Genomic DNA, 18,410 nt, shown 5'->3' with positions numbered 1-18,410 from the left:
CCCACACAAAGGCCACCATGTCTCCCTAAGTGCGTATCTGCGTCATTTGGGCTCCAGGTGATATCTGCCAACCCCTGACCTCTCAGAGGCCCCTCTCTGGGCACCAGGCCACCCCACACCAAGGCCATCATCACATGGGTGTCCATAGGGGCCCATCCACCCCCCTCCTGTGCCAGAAACCAAGTCCTTCCTCAGCTGTTCCGGAATAGAGGGGGCCTCCAATGCTCGCCTCTCTTCCAGGTGCGCAGGGGCAGGGGGGGAACCTTTGCAGGGCACAGGCCAAGCCCAACACAGGGCTGAGGGGACCACATGGCTCTCCACTGCCTTGAACTAGATGGCCCTCAAGCCCAGCTCTTATGAGGAAAGAAGAAGGAGGTCCAGGAGTCCCTTGACCCTGATCCCTTGGAACGAGGGCTGAGAGGAGTCGGAAACTAGCATGTGGGAGACAGGGTCCCCCAAAACTGTCCCTGTCCTTCCCTGGTGAGGACCAGGGTATAGGTCCAGGAACCCCTGGGTGCTTGGCCTAGGCTGGCAACAGCCTAGGGATGGGCAGGGACTAAGCTTCTAGAGAGAAATTATTGTCCACAAGGCCCAGAACCTGCCTCCACGCCAGCCTGCGGTCACCCTGGGCCCCTGATCTCGTCTCTTTGCCAACTCCTGGCCCCTTAGCAGGCCACAGCTCACCCTGGGCCCCCACTAATGGTAGCTGGGGCGGCTGGCGGAACCACAGCCTCGGTCCTATTAATGCTTCCTGCATCTGAGAAGCCAAGAGGAGCGGGGATCTGATCCCACAGGCAGCCAGTCACCTGCATTTATTTTTACCACAGGCCGCTTCTGAAAACACAGTGCATTTCCAGAAACAGCCCCACTCCTGCCAGGCTGCCCAAGTGGCTGAAGAGAGTCCCACCAAGCCCCTCCCTAGGGACAAGGACCCAGACCTTCCCCCCTCCCTCCCAAAGGGAGGATTATTTGAACTGGGGTACCCTCAGAAGCAGTGGCCCCAAAGTGAACATGGGCCTGGCTCTAGGGGCGTGAGGGGAATCAGAGGGTCAAAGGCGATGGCTCAGGGAGGCCTAGCCACTAGCAGCCATCTCCTTGAGGGCACAAAGAGCTCTGGCACCAACATGTGGGGACCTGTGAACCCTGAGGGGAGGTCCATGCTGCTCTGAGCATCCTGGAGCGCACCCACGTGAGGCTATCTGCTCGGAACCCCTGCCTGAGTGCCCCGCGCTCCTCTGTGTTGCTTTAACACAGGGCTCCAGGCTACAGTGTGGGAAAGGCTTGAAAGGGACAAGTGGGGCCAGCACTGGGTTAGAGTGTGCCAGTGAGGGGTCACTGAGCCTGGGGCTGGCTTTCCTCTGTGAAAGCAGTCCCACCACCCTACTTCTGCTCAGAGGTAGGGTTCTTTCTAAAAGGGAAACCTCAGGGACCTGACACTTGGGTTTCTGGAAGGTGAGTCAAAGTAAGAACGGAGAGGGAAGGAAGGAGCTGGGGCTGGTCTGCAGGGCTGGCCCGTAAAGGGGCGGGCAGGGTCTCCACAGTCCTTGCACGCAGGAGCCACAAGAGTCTGGGATCCAGGATGAAACTGGCCTACCAAAGTGACAGCATGGCCAAGCCCTATGCCCTGAGCTCACAGAGCGAAGAGCTGAGCTGTGCCCTGCTTTCACTGAGCGTCCACCTCATGTCAGGCCCTGCTCTGTGGCTCTCAGCACCATTCTACGTTTGGTCCTCAAACACTACTGATCAAGGAATTGCCTTGTTTTGTTAAACAGCAAAGAGGCTCTGAGAGATTTAAAAAAAAAAAAAAGCTTGGCTGAGGCCACCCCTTCAGCTGGATCAGAACTGTGTGGCACAGCCTCAAGTCCACGAGGTAGCAGCCTTTGCCCTCAAGTGTCCTGCTTGCTGTCCTTGGCTGGCTGAATGAATGTAGGAAACAGGGTAAGGGGAGCCCCATGATAGTAGCCGGCTCTAGCCTGGGAGCCCCACCACTCTGATGCATGCCTTGTCCATCCTCATCTTCCTGGAGGGAAGGCCTCCAGTGGAGCACGCCTGGGACACTCTGTCATGGCCACCCTACCTGATGTCATCCTCATTGGCAAAGATGATGATGGCTCTGGCATTGGATGTCTCCAGCAGTCGTTTGATGATCTTGTCAAACTCCCCAGACTTGGGTTCCCGGGGAATCTTCACTGACTGGGCAATACACACTCCTCCTGTGGAGAGGCCCGTCCATCGCCCGTCAGCCTGAGCAATGAGCTCCCCAAGTCTCCAACACACCCCAGAAGGCTGTGACCGCTCCCCTGCCCCACTCCTCCTGTGGAGAGGCCCGTCCATCGCCCGGCAGACTAAGTGATGAGATCCCCACTTCTCCAACACACCCCAGTAGGCTGTGACCCCCCCCCCAGAACCTCAATCATGATCACAAACACCCTGGTTGTGACACTTTAGCACTCTGTGCCTCAGTTTCTCTAATTGAGGCAGGCAAGAGCCAGACTGCCTGTTGGAAATCTTGGTTTTACCGGTTATTGCTTGTAACCTCAAAGCAGTCACTCAACCTTTCTGTGTTTCAAAAATTGCATTTTATAAGGTGGAGATAGCAAGGCGACCTAGTTCACTGGCTTCTTGTGGAATCTGTGAGTCAGTGGGGGGGGGGGGACCACTGTCTGGGGCACAGCAAGTACCTGGGAGCACTCGCTATTTTTATCAGTATCACCTCAGAAGGTTCTGTGAAGGATTAAACCTGAGAATGGTTCTCCTGGTAACTAGTGTCTCCATATCCATGTCCACACACCTCCCAGGGCTACTGTCCCAAAGACCCAGCACCCCAAAGGTCCAGAGGGAGGTCTGCACGTGTGGCTGCTGGGGTGAGCCAGGGTGAACAGTGTCCCACAATGCGCCCTAGCTCTGCGGCCAGTGGCGACACCAGGAGCATTTTGAAGTCCACGGTGCCCAGTTGTTCTTGCCAGCGGCCTCTCAGATGAGCACAGGCAGGAGGCGACATGACCAGCCCTGGACAGGGCAGATGAGGAAACTGGAGGCCCAGATAGTCTGCCTGGGCCAGCCCTACCCTGCCAGGAGGCGTGGGACCATAACCAACAAGACCTTGGCCCCCCCCCATGAAGCACGGAAACCGCCAATAACAAGCACACGGGTTCAGCCCCAGGGAGCAAGCCCTGTGGTGGGACCTCTGCCCTCCTATAGGTGCCACTGAAAGCAGCATCTTCCCTGGGTCCAGGCCTCTTAAATCCATTCCTGCTATTGTGTGTCCTCTGGACTGCCACCTGGTCCCTCTACACGGATGCGATGTCTCCGGGTACTAGCCACCTCTGTGTGGTACTCACAGCCTGTGGTGGACAGGAACGACACTGGAGGCCCACGTGGTAGCAGCTCCAGGGGCCACCTCATGACGGGACACAGAGCAGAGAGACAGCAGGAGGTGGCTAGTCAGATGGTGAAACATCCCATGGGCAAAGACACTCACTGAGGGTGGTGTTTCATCCAAGACACACATGTGTAAACACACACACACACACTGGGGGAGATCTTTAGGTCACTCCTAGACACATAGCAAGTCCCAAACAGGAGACACAGCAAGGCCTCTGAGAACTCACGGACACAGGAACCAGGCTCAGGGTCTCTGGTCAGGGCCTCCACCCCTTGCAGGAGTTGGCCACAGAGCGAGCCGGGAAATGGAGTGCTGCCCTCACTGCCTGGCTGTATTCTAAGGATGGCGGTAGCGATACTCCGCTTCTGCCAACCTGCCATATGGTCTCTCCAGTGAGAAAACGGGCCAATGGCGACATGTCTTCTTCCCCATCTGGGAAGGCAGATGGACAAGAGGAAGAGGCTGGCCCAGGCAGTGGGGACGGGCCACCTGGCTCAAGGAAGGAGTGAGGAGTTTATCGCTCTCCAGCAGGGAGAGAGTGTTAGGTTAAGTCACGCGCCTGGGCAGCGCATGCAGTCCTGCTGTGTACTGCACACTTCCTTTGCTGAGAAGAGGCTTAGGTGCCAGCGGCACAGTGAGGGGTAGTGTCTGTCCGGTCGCAGGAACTGGGGCCTGTGGCCTGGGAGGTGTGATGTTTAGGGTATGTCCCAAACAAGCTGGTTGTGACCTAACAGAGGGCACATGCAGTTAACCACTTTCCCAGTAGATAGATGGGGAAACTGAGGCACTTGGAGGTGGAGAAAATGATTAAATGAGGTTTAAACCCAGACTGTCAGGCTATAGCGCCACCTGTTAGCCCACCGTGTGTGTGTGTGTGTGTGTGTGTGTGTGTGTGTGTGTGTGTGTGTGTGTGTGTGTGTAGCGGGGAAGCTGGCTGTGGAGATGAGGTGTCTGAGCACAGAGGTGTGGGCATGCCTAGGTGTGGACTTGGGTGAATGTTCACTGTGTCACTGCATCACAAGACAGCAAGTACCCACAGTGTTATGACTTCACTGCCCACAGTCAACATGGTAGTTGGGGGAGTGGGGACAGAGAGCTGCCCCACAGGGTCTCTCTCCCTGGACATGGCTCCTGGGAGTGCCATGGTTCCCTGTCACAGCCAGAGAGACCTACAGCAGCCCCTGAGGCCCAGCACTGACTGATTACACACCCTGTGCTTGGCACTGACTAGGCCTAGCCTCCATGAGTCCACATACCCGACCCCTGGGCAAATACTACCCGGGCAGGCGTGGAAACTGAGGCTCAGAGCTGGCACGCAGCCTAGCAGAGTTCACAGAAAGCGAGGAGCCATTCCTACTGAGTGCCCAGAGCCTCCGTCAGGCCAAGGTCCTCTCCTGGAACCATCCTAATCCACAGCAGACCCCGGGGATGAGAGGCAGAGTCCCCACTGCCAATGTGGGTTCCCGTGTCCAGCCCCTGCCCCCGTCACCGTGGCACACTCTCACACTCCCTGGAAGCACTGTCCTCCCTCCCCACACCCTCAGGCTCTCGGTGGACTTGCCCACACTTCGGTATAGAGCAATGGAAGCTGGCAGACAGACAAGAGACAACCAACCCCCAGGCTCCACGCAAACAGGACTAGGAAGGTTGGAGGAATCTGAGGTTCCAAGGCTCTCTCTCCAAAGCCCTCCTGGGTCCCCTTTAGAAATCCCTCAGGTCATTTCACACACCCTACTCAACCTCCTACCAGGAACTGGCTGCCAGATTCCTATTCAGAACCCTGTTACCATGCGCCAGCTGCAGGCCTCTGTCTTAGACAAGCCAGGGCCCAGTGTACTGGCCAAAGGCAGACACCACAGGCAGAAATACCTCTGATAACCTATGTCCCATGGGGCCCCTGATACTCCAGCAGAACAGAGGGTGAGGCCAGACGGGTCTTTGCCGTACTTAGGGACACACAGCAGCAGGGGTAAGCCTCCTTCACAGTGCTGTGCTGACCACTGCCTGGTGTCCTCTGAAAGCCTAGGGCTGAGGTCCCACCTCCCACATCTGCTCAGGCTCCTTCCCACTTTCTCAGGCTCCTCCCCATCTGCTTAGGCTCTGCCCACCTGCTCAGGCTCCTCCCCAACCTCATAGGCTCCACCTCAATTTTTCACAGCCCAAGTAGCAGCCTGTGGGCTCCTCCTCTCTTTTTCCTTTTCTGAAAAATGCTTTTAAATGTAAAAACAGAGAGAAAAATAATGAAAAGACAAACCCTAGGAAGTCAAGTGGAAAAACCTATATTGCTGCAGAATATGCCGGATTGCAGAGGGAAAGCACAGGAGGAGTCCTCCCACCCATGCTAGACTCCCTGCAGGAAGCAGGGCAGGCAGGAGGCAGTGGAGAGTCACACACACGTGCGTGCGTGCACACGCACGCACACACACACACACACACACACACACGGCACACACACGACTCGCACGCACACACGCGCGCGCGCGCGCTCACACACACACACACACACACACACACATGGCACACACACGACTCCACTTTCTCTTCTCCTTTCCTAAGCCAGGCATCAGCATCCCCAGCCTCAAACCTGCTTCCAGGAAAAGGGATGGGAACTAGCCCCATAGTGGGTGGGAGGCTGACAGGGGTCTGCCCAGGAGCAAGGCGACGCCTAAATGATTAAGTGGGGTATAGGTAGCACAGCTGGACCCAGTACCATCTCATCTTCCCCTGAGGCTGCTCCAAGATGAGGTAGGGGTAGAGAGAGATGGGCTTGGCTCCCCCTGGGCCCAGCACGACACAGAGCTCCAAGTCTGGTCAGGCAGTGGCTCACTCAGGCCTGGCGCCCTTCATCACTCTGCCTGTTCCTGCCCTGAACTTCCTCTCCACCAGGCATAGTCCACGCCCTCCTTAGCCACACTGTACATGTGTACACACACCAACACGTGTGATGTCACTACAGGCCTCCTGGGATCTGCCCGACCCCTGCCCTACAACAAGCCTTTGGGCAGGTTGCTCCCGCCACCCCCCTGGCTGAGAGAGTCCTGTACCAACTGGTCAAGGAGTCTCCACTGCCCACCAGCCCTTCCCCCATTGGGTTCCTCCACCCCAGGACACCACCCTGAGGAGCAGGCAAAACCTAGCATGGTCGGGCTGCTTGGGCAGCAGCTGAGATAGGACTTATCGTGCGACTGCATTAGGACCCTGAGTTTCTTGGGTCCTCAGCTCTGGAAGCCAGAGTTTGGACTCAGTGAAAGGTATCCCTGAAACATGGTGCTGGGTGGTCGCCGGGCCACAGCGCGGAAGCACAGGAGCTGTCCGAGGTGATGGCAGCGCCAGCAACCATTACATGCATGCATTCAACATGCTGCCAACAGTCCTGCACTCTAGGACCTCCCAGAGACATACCCACAGCCCTCCACCCGACAGGAAAGCCATCACCTCAGGGACCTATGCAGGGCCGCACACCCTGAGCAGCCACAGCTTGGCCAGTCCTCAACTAGGCGAGCTCACGCAGGAACTGTACGGCACAAGTGCGGGCAGCACAGCCACTGTTACTGTCACAGCCTCCACACCACACGGCTGTGCACACCGCGTGAGACACACACTTCCAGGCCACACGGTTGTGCCTATAATAAGCTTAAATGGGTACCCTAGCACGGAGCCCTGTTCTCATACAACAGACAACACACATACAGACCCAGACACCAAATTTGTCACACACATATATACCACACAGAGACGCGTCTCTACCCAGGCAGGCAATAAGCCTGCCAACCCTGGCTATGCCCTGCCCATCACTAGGCTCACAGCCCGCCTCCCCACAGCTCCCCCAGGTCCCCAGGTCTCCCATGCTCACCTCCATGCACGCTCACCTCCATGCACGCTCACCTCCATACACGCTCACTTCCATGTGTACTCACTTCCATGCATGCTCACCTCTATGCATGCTCCCGTAGGCCTGTGCCTTTCCTCATGGGGAAGCTTCTCCCACTGAGCGACCCTCGTGGACCACCCATCTCACACATCAGGTGCTATGTGACCCCACACACTCCAGGGTCTGCAGGAACCCAGGGCTCGTGGCAGCTGCACACATACAGGCCTCAGCCTTCCCTTTGCTGAGGGCTTCTGCACTTAGCTGGGAGCAAAGCTGGGCTGCTGCACAGTGCCCCCAGGGACTGAAAGAGCAAAGGCCTCATCTTCACTGTCCCCTCTCTTGGCCCTGAGCCCTGTCCCTGTGGGGTTAGGCACACAGAGAGGCAGAAAGGAGAGCAGTTTGGCAGTGGGACCCCAGAGGTCAGGAGGCCACTGGTGGACCTGATCCCATCTCGGCCACCTACTGCTTCCTACCAAGAGCCAAGTCACCCAGGCAAGTGCCTAGGGTGGAGGAGGACACACAGACCTCGGAGCGAGCTCTGCTGGCCCTGGCTAGCCTGCAGCAGGGCTCGCAGTTTCACTGTTCATGGTGCTGGGTTCCTGGGAGGAAATCCACTGAGTGCCTGCCCTAACATCTCAACACAGATGCGTTTAGGCCAAACACCTTCAGAACAAGGAAGTCAGAAAAGTGTAGAAGAGGAAAGTGCTGGAAGCAGTGGGTGGTGCTAAGAGGACAGGATAGAGGCAAAAAATTAGTGAGGACCCTGTCCAACCCTCCACCCATATCCTCCCTCAGCAGCATGGCTGTCTAGTGACGGAAGAAATCCACCTGTTGCCCCAGATTCACTGCACAGAGGACCAGGGTTCCCCCAAGACCACACACACACACAGCCGCAGAGTGCAGTTCCAAGTCTACTGGAAGAAGAGGGGCCCCTGTGGACAAGACTCTGTCCCCACCAGCCACACCCAAGGGTGCCACACACAGAACACGACCCCTCGTGCCCGCTTCTGCCCCCAGAGCCAGGCAGACAAGGGGCAAGCTGCATAGGCTCTTCAGCACCCTCCTCACTCCAACTTGTTATGCAGGGCCACTCCCTCCCTCCAAGCCGCACAACCGCTGCCACCCCAAGTTGCTGCCACCCCAAGTCTCTGTCCTTAAGGTCCTGAAGCAGGCAACAGCAGGCCCTGTCTAGCCCACGAAGCCTCCCAGTCTGATCCCACCACCTCTTCCCAGATCTTGGCAGCGGCTCTGCCCTGCCTGTGTGCTCTGACAACACTGGCCGCCCCTGCCTTGTGCTGTGTAGTTGTGTGCCTCAGGGAAGAGGGCTGTGCCGCCTGGGAGCTGGGGTTCAGGTCCCAGCTGTCACTTCCTAGCTGTGTATCTTTGACAGGATACTGAATCCTCTCTCTGGATTCTGCCCATCACAGTTAACCCATGGCAGCCTTCCTCTCTTCACTTCAGGTGGGGCATATAGGTGAGTGTGGGTCTCCATTTCCTCCTGTCTCAGCCTCCTGATTGCTTGGTTTATAAGAACATGAGCAAGTATTTGGGATCCCATGACTGCCCCACTATGGGAGGCAATTTAGAGAATTGATATCTGCCCTGCCCCAGGTTAACTAAGGTTATCTTAAAACGTAACAAGTGTCTGTGTCTTGATTCATTGCTAGCCGGGCCTATAGATGATACTGATTCAAAGCCAACCAGGCCTGCATGGTAAAACTCAAAACAATAAAAACAAAAACAAAACTGAGCATGCAAACATAAGTGAGGGGCATTAGGTGAGGCTGATGTGCAAACAGCAAAACTGGCCCCTTGTGTCTTCCTGAGGTTGGCTTTCCTCCATGGGAGGTGTAGCTTCCTCCCTTCCCAGCAGACATGGGAGCCAAGCTAACACTGGTTCAACAGGTCTTACTTTCCAGCTGCTGGGAAACCAGTAGTGTTGGAGATTCCTGGGTAAGGAGACTCAGGGGGCCCCTGGTCAGCTCCACTGCCCACAGGAGAAACATTCAGGCAGGAGAGAGCAGCGGGGGCTGGGGGCTGGCAGCAGTGAGCCTGCGGTTTGGCCAGAGTGGGGAGGGCCGCTGCAGACCAGGGATGAAATATTTAGAAGCCCACATCCCCGGGAAGTGGAAACTGACAAGCAAAATGAAATGTTGAGATGTAATTACGCAGGCAGCCCAAGCATGTCTCGCTGCAGGCGGCTCGGGCCGCTGTGCCTCTCACACCAGCCACTGGTAAGGAAGTCCTCCAGGGCCCTCCCAGGCAGGCCCACCCTCTCCACAAACCAGGCCAGGAGAGGCCAGTGACTGTTGACCGATAGAACCAGGGGCCTGGGGCAGACCCTGACCCCGTTCTGTGTCAGCTTCCTGGCAGAAAATGAAGTTGTTGACCCATGCCTCACAAAGGAAACCATTATCGGCTAGCCTTGGTGGGTGGCAGTGAAGGTGACACCAGCCCAAAGCGGAAGCCAGCCTGAGTCAGGGGAGCCCACTGCCTGGGGCCCTGCTTAATAAAAGCTGATGGACCAGGTCAGGAACTGATCCATCAGAACTGTCCGAGACCCTGCAGCTATTGGAAGAAGGCTTGGAGTCCCAAACCTAGCCACTAGCCCTGGGGGAGGGGAGACATGGTGGGAAGAAAGGGAGAGGGCTTCAAGCCTCAGTCCTAGAGGAGTGGGGGTCCCTCCTAAACGCCTACCCTGCTGGGCAGCGTGAGTTGGTTTAACGTGGGACTTTCTCTGGGTCTACACTATTAGTTGAGAGATCCAAGTCATAATAACCATTGCTCGAGTCTTTGAAAGCATCAGGCGCAGCAGGACAGGACCTCCCAGCCTTCAGAGCTCCTTTCTGATCTAGAGTCCACAGAAGGACTTCAGTTTGCCCCAGGCTGACCAGCATGAGCCACGAGACACACCCAGTGCCCAAGGCCTTTACCAGGCTGCCTCTGGAGCTCAGATGACACCCCAGGCGGACCCAGCTGACTGGCCACTCAAGCCCCAACTACAGTGCACCCTTCTCACAAGCGACACAACCCTCAGCCGGCCAGCCGCCTGCTCCTACTCTTCAGGTCGCGTGGTCACTCCCCTCCCCAGGTGGAGACTCCAACGTCTCATCTAGGAGATTGGCAGGACACCCAGGCTCCCACTTACTGATCCCCACCCACAAAGAGAACGGCTGGCCAAGAGCCCTGCCACTACCTCACAGTCACCCTTGACGTGTGGGTAGACCCTGAAGACAGAGCAAGCTCAGATCACAGGCTGACAACTGGGCTGTAGCTGGACAGCGGTCCAGAAACCCTTTCCCTGCCTCCAGGCCTTCCCCAGCTCTTCCAGTGTTCCTTACTCACTCGCTGTCTGTCCTCCGCCTCCCTCCACCTCCCTCTCACCCCATTAGCCCTTCACAAGCACTCAGCTGCCTCGCGGCCCCTCCCAATCAGCTCACATCCTGGGTACCATGACTATTTCACAGGTAAAAAAAACTGAGCCCGCCTTTGAGCTAGACCCTGGCTGCTCTGCCTACACTGTCTCTGTCTGAAGTCCTCCCCTTCCTCCTCCTCCTCCTCCTCCTCTCCCTCCTCCCCTTTCTCCTCTCCCTCCTCCTCTGTTTCCTCCATTTCCCGCCTTCTAGGTGACTAGTAAGTCATCCTGCCCCTCTCCCACATCCCTAAATTGGTGACAAAGGCCAGACAGGAAGTTCTCTGAAGCCTTCTCTAGCCCTCGTGCACCCCACCCGTGCCCTCTTTCCTCTCCCCTGCTGTCACCTTACCCCACTGCTTCCTACACCCCAGGCTTCCCAAGGGTCCCAAGGCATTGAGCTTCCTTCTGGTCCCTTAATAATTTGCATAGAATTTGCATAGAATAGTCACATGATCATTCTGTGTTTAGCAAAATAGAGACAGATGCAGCACATGTCAGTCAAGGAGAGGAGACTCCAAGTCTAGAAGGCCAAGTGCCCCCCCACCGTGGGTGTGCCCAGGAGGTCAAGTGGCCCCCTGGGTGGGTGTGCCCAGGAGGTCAAGTGGCCCCCTGGGTGGGTGTGCCCAGCAGTGGCCCTGTACCCTTCTAAACCTCTCTGGACCTCATTGAATCTACTTTACCTGATTTTTATCATTTTTCCAACAACCAGTGAAAACTAAAATTACCTCCACTTCAGAGAAACAAAGAGCCCCAAAGTACCAGTGGCCCACTCATGCAGGAAGTCACCTGGCAGGCCTAGACACACACTTTGCCTAAGTGCTTGCTCCATCGGGCTGGCTGCTGGTAGGGACATGACCTCCTGAAGGCAACTAGAGTTCAGGACAAGCTCTGGACCAGGCCAAAGCCTGAGTCTCCTAAAGGAAGCTCTTTCCTTCCCTAGCCTACCCATCCTGTGCCCACAGCCCCAGCCTCTCCACCCTGTGCCCACAGCCCCAGCCTCCTCACCCTGTGCCCACAGCCCCAGCCTCCTCACCCTGTGCCCACAGCCCCAGCCTCTCCACCCTGTGCCCACAGCCCCAGCCTCTCCACCCTGTGCCCACAGCCCCAGCCTCTCCACCCTGTGCCCACAGCCCCAGCAGACAAGTTCATATCTTGCTGAAGACAAGGACATGAGCTCTTTCATCTCAGCGTCCTAGCTGCCGCCTGACCTGCCTGGTCACAGCAGTGTCCAGGAATAAATGTGTTTGGATAAGAAAGAAATTGGTGACAAAGCAGAGGGAAGGGCCTGTGTCTCATAGATGCTTGGCTAGCTCAGTGTCTGCAGGCTGGCTAGGAGCAGGCAGTTGGCGTCAGGCTGGAGCCAACCCTGCTGCCCACAGCTGCCCAGGAGTGCCTGGCCTGGCCTGCGTGCCGCTGTCCGTGGTGCTGAAGCGTGTGCAGGAACTCAGCGCGCTCTGGAGCTCCTGAGTGGAATACAACCCAAGCTTTTCTTCTCACCACCTGCTCCAAACACTCAACTCTTAGACAAATATATTGGTGTATGTATGTGAGTGTGTGCGTGCATGAATTGTGTGTGTGTGTGAATGTGTGTGTGTGAGTGTATGTGTGTGCTATGTATGTGTTTGAGTGTGTGTGTGTGTGTTGTGTGTGTATGAGAGTATGTGTATGGAAGTGAGTGTGTGTGAATGTATGGTGTGTGTATAAGTGTGTATAAGTGTGTATAGTGTGTGAGTTAGAGGCTCATGCTACCATGCTCAACTTTATGGTTGTTCCTTCGCACATACTGAGGTCTCTCAAGCTCCTAGTCACCTACCTACACAAGAATCACCGTGAGCCCCTTACCCCTGACACCCTCACATCCCCTCTGCTCACACCTACACGACAGTCAGTGAGCCTGTTACCCCTGACACCCCCACATCCCCTCTGCTCACACCTACACGACAGTCAGTGTGAGCCCCTTACCCCTGACACCCTCACCTACCTTCTGCTCACACCTACACGACAGTCAGTGTGAGCCCCTTACCCCTGACACCCTCACATCCCCTCTGCTCACACCTACACGACAGTCAGTGTGAGCCCCTTACCCCTGACACCCTCACATCTCCTCTGCTCCCAGCTCTCAATAGTCCCTGTCACACTCCCCTCCAGGCAGCCCAAGAAGCCCCAAGAGATCATCCTCTTCTTTCTCCTCACTAATCCTGCTCCCCATCATGGCTGTCCCCCAAATGCCCGTCTGGATGACTATAGGGCCTTTGCATTTGCAGGTTCCTCTGGCTTTCCTCACAAAGCCCCGCTTGACTCAGAGAGCTGTGGCCAGCCCTGACTCTGATGTGTGACAGTCCACCCTCCACATGGCACCGACGCACGCTGGAGAGCTTCTTATAGCACTGTGTGCCAGCTTGGGCCTGGAAACATGCTGTGAGTGGCCCTGTCCTTGCTAATGTGAACTGCCTGAGCCCTGGGGTCTGGTCTTCTTAGTCAGTGGGTCTCCTCAACACCCCAACTTGATGACTGGTACCCAATAAGTACTCAGTAATATGCATTCCACAGATGAACGGATTAGGCCAAGAAGGAAGGGCTGGAGGTGAGAAGGAAAGGCTTCCCACTGCCCTCCTGGTCACCTATGTCCCCGGGAGCAGGTGCTGTGTGAGCTCCAACCTCTGAGCCCCAGGAGGTCCAAGAGCATAAGGGACACCAGGGATACTGCCCAAGCCCCCGTCCCTCTCCCCATCCCTCCCTACACACACACACACACACACACACACACACACACACACACACACACACACGGTTTCACAGGGCTTGTAACAGACTAAGTAAGGCTAAGCCTGGCATCTAGGGGCTTCCACTAAGATTATCTTTTTTGGGGGGGTTGTTTTGTGTTTTTTGTTTTGGTTTGGTTTTTTTTTTTTTCCTCTGTACAGCCTTGACTGACCTGGACTCACTTTGTAGACCAGCCTGGCCTCGAACTCACAACGATCCTCCTGCCTCTGCCTCCCAAGTGCTAGGATTAAAGGCATGCGCCACCACACCTGGCTTAAGATTGTCAATGATTCCTGTGTGGGATCCCTGTGTGAGGAGATGGGGCTCGCGTCTCAGAAGTCTAGAACAGGTAGTCTGCTCATGCTCATGTGCTCTGAAGGGGAAGTCTTGGAAGGGGCAGCAGTACAACAAGGCAGACTTGGGTGTGCACACATGAACGAGGAGGAAGGCACACGGCCTCTTGCTCGTTCTGCACACGAAGAACTGCAAGACCTGGGAAGGGGCTTGACTAGGGTCCCACAGATGTACACAGCGCAGGACAAGCTGCTGGCATGCTGCACAGCGCCAGGCCCAGAGCAGGGCCCCAGGGAAGCCTGGCAAAGAAACTCTGGCTGCAGGCTCCTCCCCAGGGACACAGGCGATGGCTGTGCTGAGCCACAACTCCAGAACAGGGCCACAGGAGGAAGCAGCCAGCATAGACAGGCAACACACAGGGAAGGCCTATATCAGACTGGCCTGAAGCTCTTGTCAGCTCAACCAGAAACAGGTGGAAGGGACACTCCAGGTTCCATAGGTGCCCGGAAGATACCACAATATACTTGGGGTGGAGAAGATGAACTTACAGATTTGGGGGTTCAAAGGCCTGTGAAAACAATAGGGGGTGCTGAGGGAACTCTTAACTGCATGAGTACTTGTGACCTTGCCTTTGGGGCCAAGGATCACCATGGGATCTGGCCTCCAAACAGTGAGAGAAGAGGACAGCCAAGGAACAGAAAGAACTCAACCGTGGGCACCCAGAGGTCCCCTGGCCCCCAGCACCCTCACATCAGTGAAAAAGCTAAGGCTCAAACAGGGACTGCTACAAGCTCAGGGTCACACCAGCTCCCTGTAGCCAGGTCTAGAACTCAGCCTGACTTCGAGCCATCCAACCTCACAGCGCTCCTGGGAAGGGCGGGGCATGCCTTCCCTATTCACACTCCTGTTAGACTAAGAGGGAGCTGAGGCCTCAAGTTCAAGATAGCATACCCATCGATTAGTGCCCAGCCTCCTGCTGTATCACGTGGCCTCTGGATTTCAAAGGCCAAAGCCCCAAAGGGGCTGTAGTGGGATTCTTTACACCCCAAGACATCTTCAGGTATGTCCCTCGGGATGTGTGCTTGGCTTCCTGTGAAGGGCACAGCCAGCAAGTCAGAAGAGGACAGACAGGCCAACAAATGACAGCTTCCTCTTGCTTGCTGTCAAGGTACACTCATCAGAGACCAGCACGGAGAAACAGGGAAAGTGGCAGCACACACACTCTCACACACACAGACACACACACGCACGCACGCACCAGGGCCTGACAACTTCTAGCCCCAGGAACTCACTAACCTGAGAGGTGTCAACACCCTGCCACAGGCCAGAGCATCGGAGAAATCAGAGCAGACAGGCAAAGTCCCTGAGGCGGGCCATGCAAGCATGGGGGTTCATCTCCGTCACGCAGGATTGACCTGGCCATCACTAGCAATCACATTAATGCCAACACCTTGCCAATCCCTAGCCTGGCGAAGACACCAGCTGGGCCTCACCGCTCAGCAGGGCCACTTGTAGTGGTCCCCTGGCAGTGTCAGGCCCCAGACAGAATGGAAGACATGCTGGGTCTGAGGCTCAGGGCAGCCCATGGGTTTGCAGGGGACAGGCCATGTGGCAGGGTCCCCTCTCCTCCTGAATTCTCCAAGAAGGGCATAGCAGGCTAGGCCTCAGGATACCTCCCCAAAGAATAGGCAGTCAGTGGGGGGGGAGGTCGAAATGCTGCTGAAGCCTTGAGTAGGTAGACACCCCAAGCTGAGGCCACAGTACTCCCTCTGGTCTCCCCTACCCATCCGTGACTGACCTTCTCAACATGGCAGCCAGGGATTGCTCCCTAGAACCTGGCATAGCCTTCCTAAACCCAAAGATGAAGCCCTACAGTGCCCCTCCGGGTGCCCACTCCCATGTCCCCCTGGGTGCCTGCTCCCTTGTCCCTCTGGGAGCCCGTTCCTATGCACTTCTGGGAGCCTGCTCCTGGTCCTCATCCAGGTGCCTGGCCCTGCAGCCTTCCATCCTTCTCAGTCCTCCTTTGAGGGGGATGAGCCTAAGTGCTCTTCAGCCAGTGTCTAAGTACACTTAAACAATGTGTAATGGTTGGCGTGCACATGGGGGTGGGGGTGACTGGCACAGCCTGGGCTCCGTCAACCATGGACTCACTCAGCATGAGCTCATGGCTCTGAGGGTGTCATGGGCTGATAGGACTCCACTACAGGACACAGTTCCGGTCCTAGGTCCTCCAGTCTGGCTGTGTGGCCTAGGGAAGGCCACCTGCCCTCCCTGGTCTCTGTCTGTCTCTCTGTCTCTGTCTCTGTCTCTGCCTCTCTGTCTGTCTGTCTGTCTGTCTGTGTCTGTCTGTCTGTCTGTCTGTCTGTCTGTCTGTCTGTCTGTCTCTCTCTCTCTCTCTCTCTCTCTCTCACTCTCTGATGAACCCAGAGCTGTGTCCAGGGTAGAGGCCTGATACACTCACCACCATGGTACACTTCCCAGCGGCTGACCAAAAGCAGCACCTTCCCTCCTGTCTCCATCACCCTCCCCACAGAGCCACCCGTCCCACCCGTGGCTTCTACTTCAGAGGACAAATCAATACGATATACGGCCAAAAACATCTTTAATCTTTCTTGAGGATTAGGCTATAAGGTGCTGTGGCCTCTTTCTCCCAATGTTCAATTCTGATTTCAATTTGGCCTGCTGGAGCAGTTCTCCCTCTCCCTCCCTCCCTCCTCCCTCCCTCCCTCCCTCCCTCCCTCTCCCTTCTCCCTCCCTCCCTCTCCTTCCTCCACAGCATCTTTCTCTCTCTTCACCTACCAAGGATGCCTTCCAAATCAAGTCCCATTTAGCAACAGGGCTGGGTGAGGGGCCCAGGGCCGAGGTGGTCTCGGGTAACTAGGAGACTTGAAGGCCGTGTGGACAGCTCGACCTCAGAGACACAGGACAGTATGGAGAGGTGGCCATGTGGGAGCTCCCTGCCAGACAAGAGGGCGGAGGAGCCAGCGTCTCCCACAAGGAACCAGTTTTCTTGCTTTCCTAGACTTTGGGGTCTTTCTAAGCATTTCTTGTTGACTCTTCTTCCCGATTCCCTACACCTAATTAGGAGCTTCCGCAAACAACTGCCAGGCCTGCCTTCAGCTGAGCGCGCCACACAACAGCTTCTCTGTCCCTGCAGGCCATTCACGCATTCTTACAGGTGTCCCTGTCACACCCTGGCTGGCCATGAACCCCAGCAAGGGGCCACCGTGGGCACAAAACAAAGTAGGTGAGGACAGGACACTAGCTGAAGCTGTTTGCCCTGGACCTTGGGGTCAGACCCCATACTTGCCTTTCTGCACTGTGTGACAGGGTATGAGTTCCCTGAGGACCCTGAGGCTCTGCCCCCTCATATGAATGGTGATGCTCTCTGTGTAAAGCAAGGCCCACCTAGACAGCAGGTGCAGCACATGACCTGGCCCCTCCAGGTCCCCCACAGCGGGGGAGTAAACACCATGCCTCTAAGACTCATCTTCCCTGAGCAGCACCTCCCCTGAGGTCTGCGGAGGACAGTGGGTGCCCCACCCCCTCCTTTATTTGATACAAAGTTGGAGACTCCACTTCCGGCCACCTCTGCGCTGGACTGTAGCACCCAGGCAGTTTTCCCAGTACAATTAAAGAACTTATCAGAGAATTGTAGCAGGATTATGCCTGGAGGGCATCGCCACCACCAACCTCCAGCCGCTCTCCAGTTTTAGGAAAAGCAATTAGAGATCTGGGCCCTGCGGGTATAAATATATACTGGCCAAGGTCGAGAACAGCGGTGAGCTACTTAGGGCCCACAGGATGAGGCTGCAGGGCACCAGGGCCTCCCCTGCACGCCCACGTTCAGAGGGACCCTAGGAAACCACATCCCAGGGGACTACCTGGCCCCTCCCAACCCTGCTTACATCACTACCACCCCTTCAGGACCCCACTGACCGCTGCAGTCCCCATGCAGATGTTAACCCTTGCTGCGCCGGCAGCCTACCACTGGAGCCTCCTGTACACCTGTCACCAGGACAAGTGAGAACAGCCATATCTGCCCAGTGGGTAAGGCAGCATGGGCACACAGCCCACCCACCACAAAGGGTGTCCCAGTCCTGAAGACTCCCTGCTTCAAGAGCCTACTGCTGGTCACCCATGCAACAGGATCCCTCGTGGCCTTCACCTGTGACAGGAGCACACGGCATCCGCCTGCGCCCAGGTGCTACTCACCGTTCTCTCGTGACTTCTGGATAAAGGCCTCCACGCCACTCTCACCGTAGCTGCCCTCTGAGGCCAGTGTGGACACGTAGTTCCACTTGAGGGCCCGGACGATATCCACCATGGCCTGGGCCTGGTATGTGTCGGAGGGTACCACGCGGGAGAAGAAGTCGTAGCGGCTGTTGTCGCTCAAGTCAGGAGCTGTGGACGCGTAGCTGATCTGGGGGATCTAGAGACAAGAGGGACAGATGCACAAATGGGGCGGCTGTTCCCCACTCATGACTTCGGGACCCCGAAACCCAGAGCCATCGCTCCCATGGACACTGCCTCCCCTCACCCAGGGAAGACCCTGAGAAATGGCAGGACGGGCCCCAGACACTGAGAGGCAGGTCTGATGGTGCCACCCCTACCTCCAGCTCTACCTGTCTCCATGGTAGCGGCAAGGCCTGGCCAGCAAGATGGACACAGCTTGCCTGCGA

At 56.5% G+C, this 18,410-nt stretch overlaps 1 protein-coding gene across 1 annotated transcript in view; it reads right to left on the bottom strand.

The window, feature by feature from the left end:
• Grm4 (glutamate metabotropic receptor 4) overlaps positions 1-18,182 on the bottom strand; it is a 44,695-nt gene extending 26,513 nt beyond the window's left edge. The window contains exons 1-2 of the mRNA XM_051153479.1: positions 17,944-18,182; positions 2,078-2,213 (exon numbers count right to left, since the gene is read on the bottom strand). Coding sequence (XP_051009436.1) covers positions 2,078-2,213; positions 17,944-18,055 — 248 coding nt within the window. The 5' untranslated portion in view covers positions 18,056-18,182. The remainder of the gene's footprint in view (positions 1-2,077; positions 2,214-17,943) is intronic.
• Positions 18,183-18,410: the final 228 nt, after the last annotated feature.

This window comes from Acomys russatus, chromosome 11 (genome assembly GCF_903995435.1).
Source record: "Acomys russatus chromosome 11, mAcoRus1.1, whole genome shotgun sequence".
Classification (NCBI taxonomy): Eukaryota; Metazoa; Chordata; class Mammalia; order Rodentia; family Muridae; genus Acomys; species Acomys russatus.
This window is presented reverse-complemented; position numbering and strand designations above follow the sequence as displayed.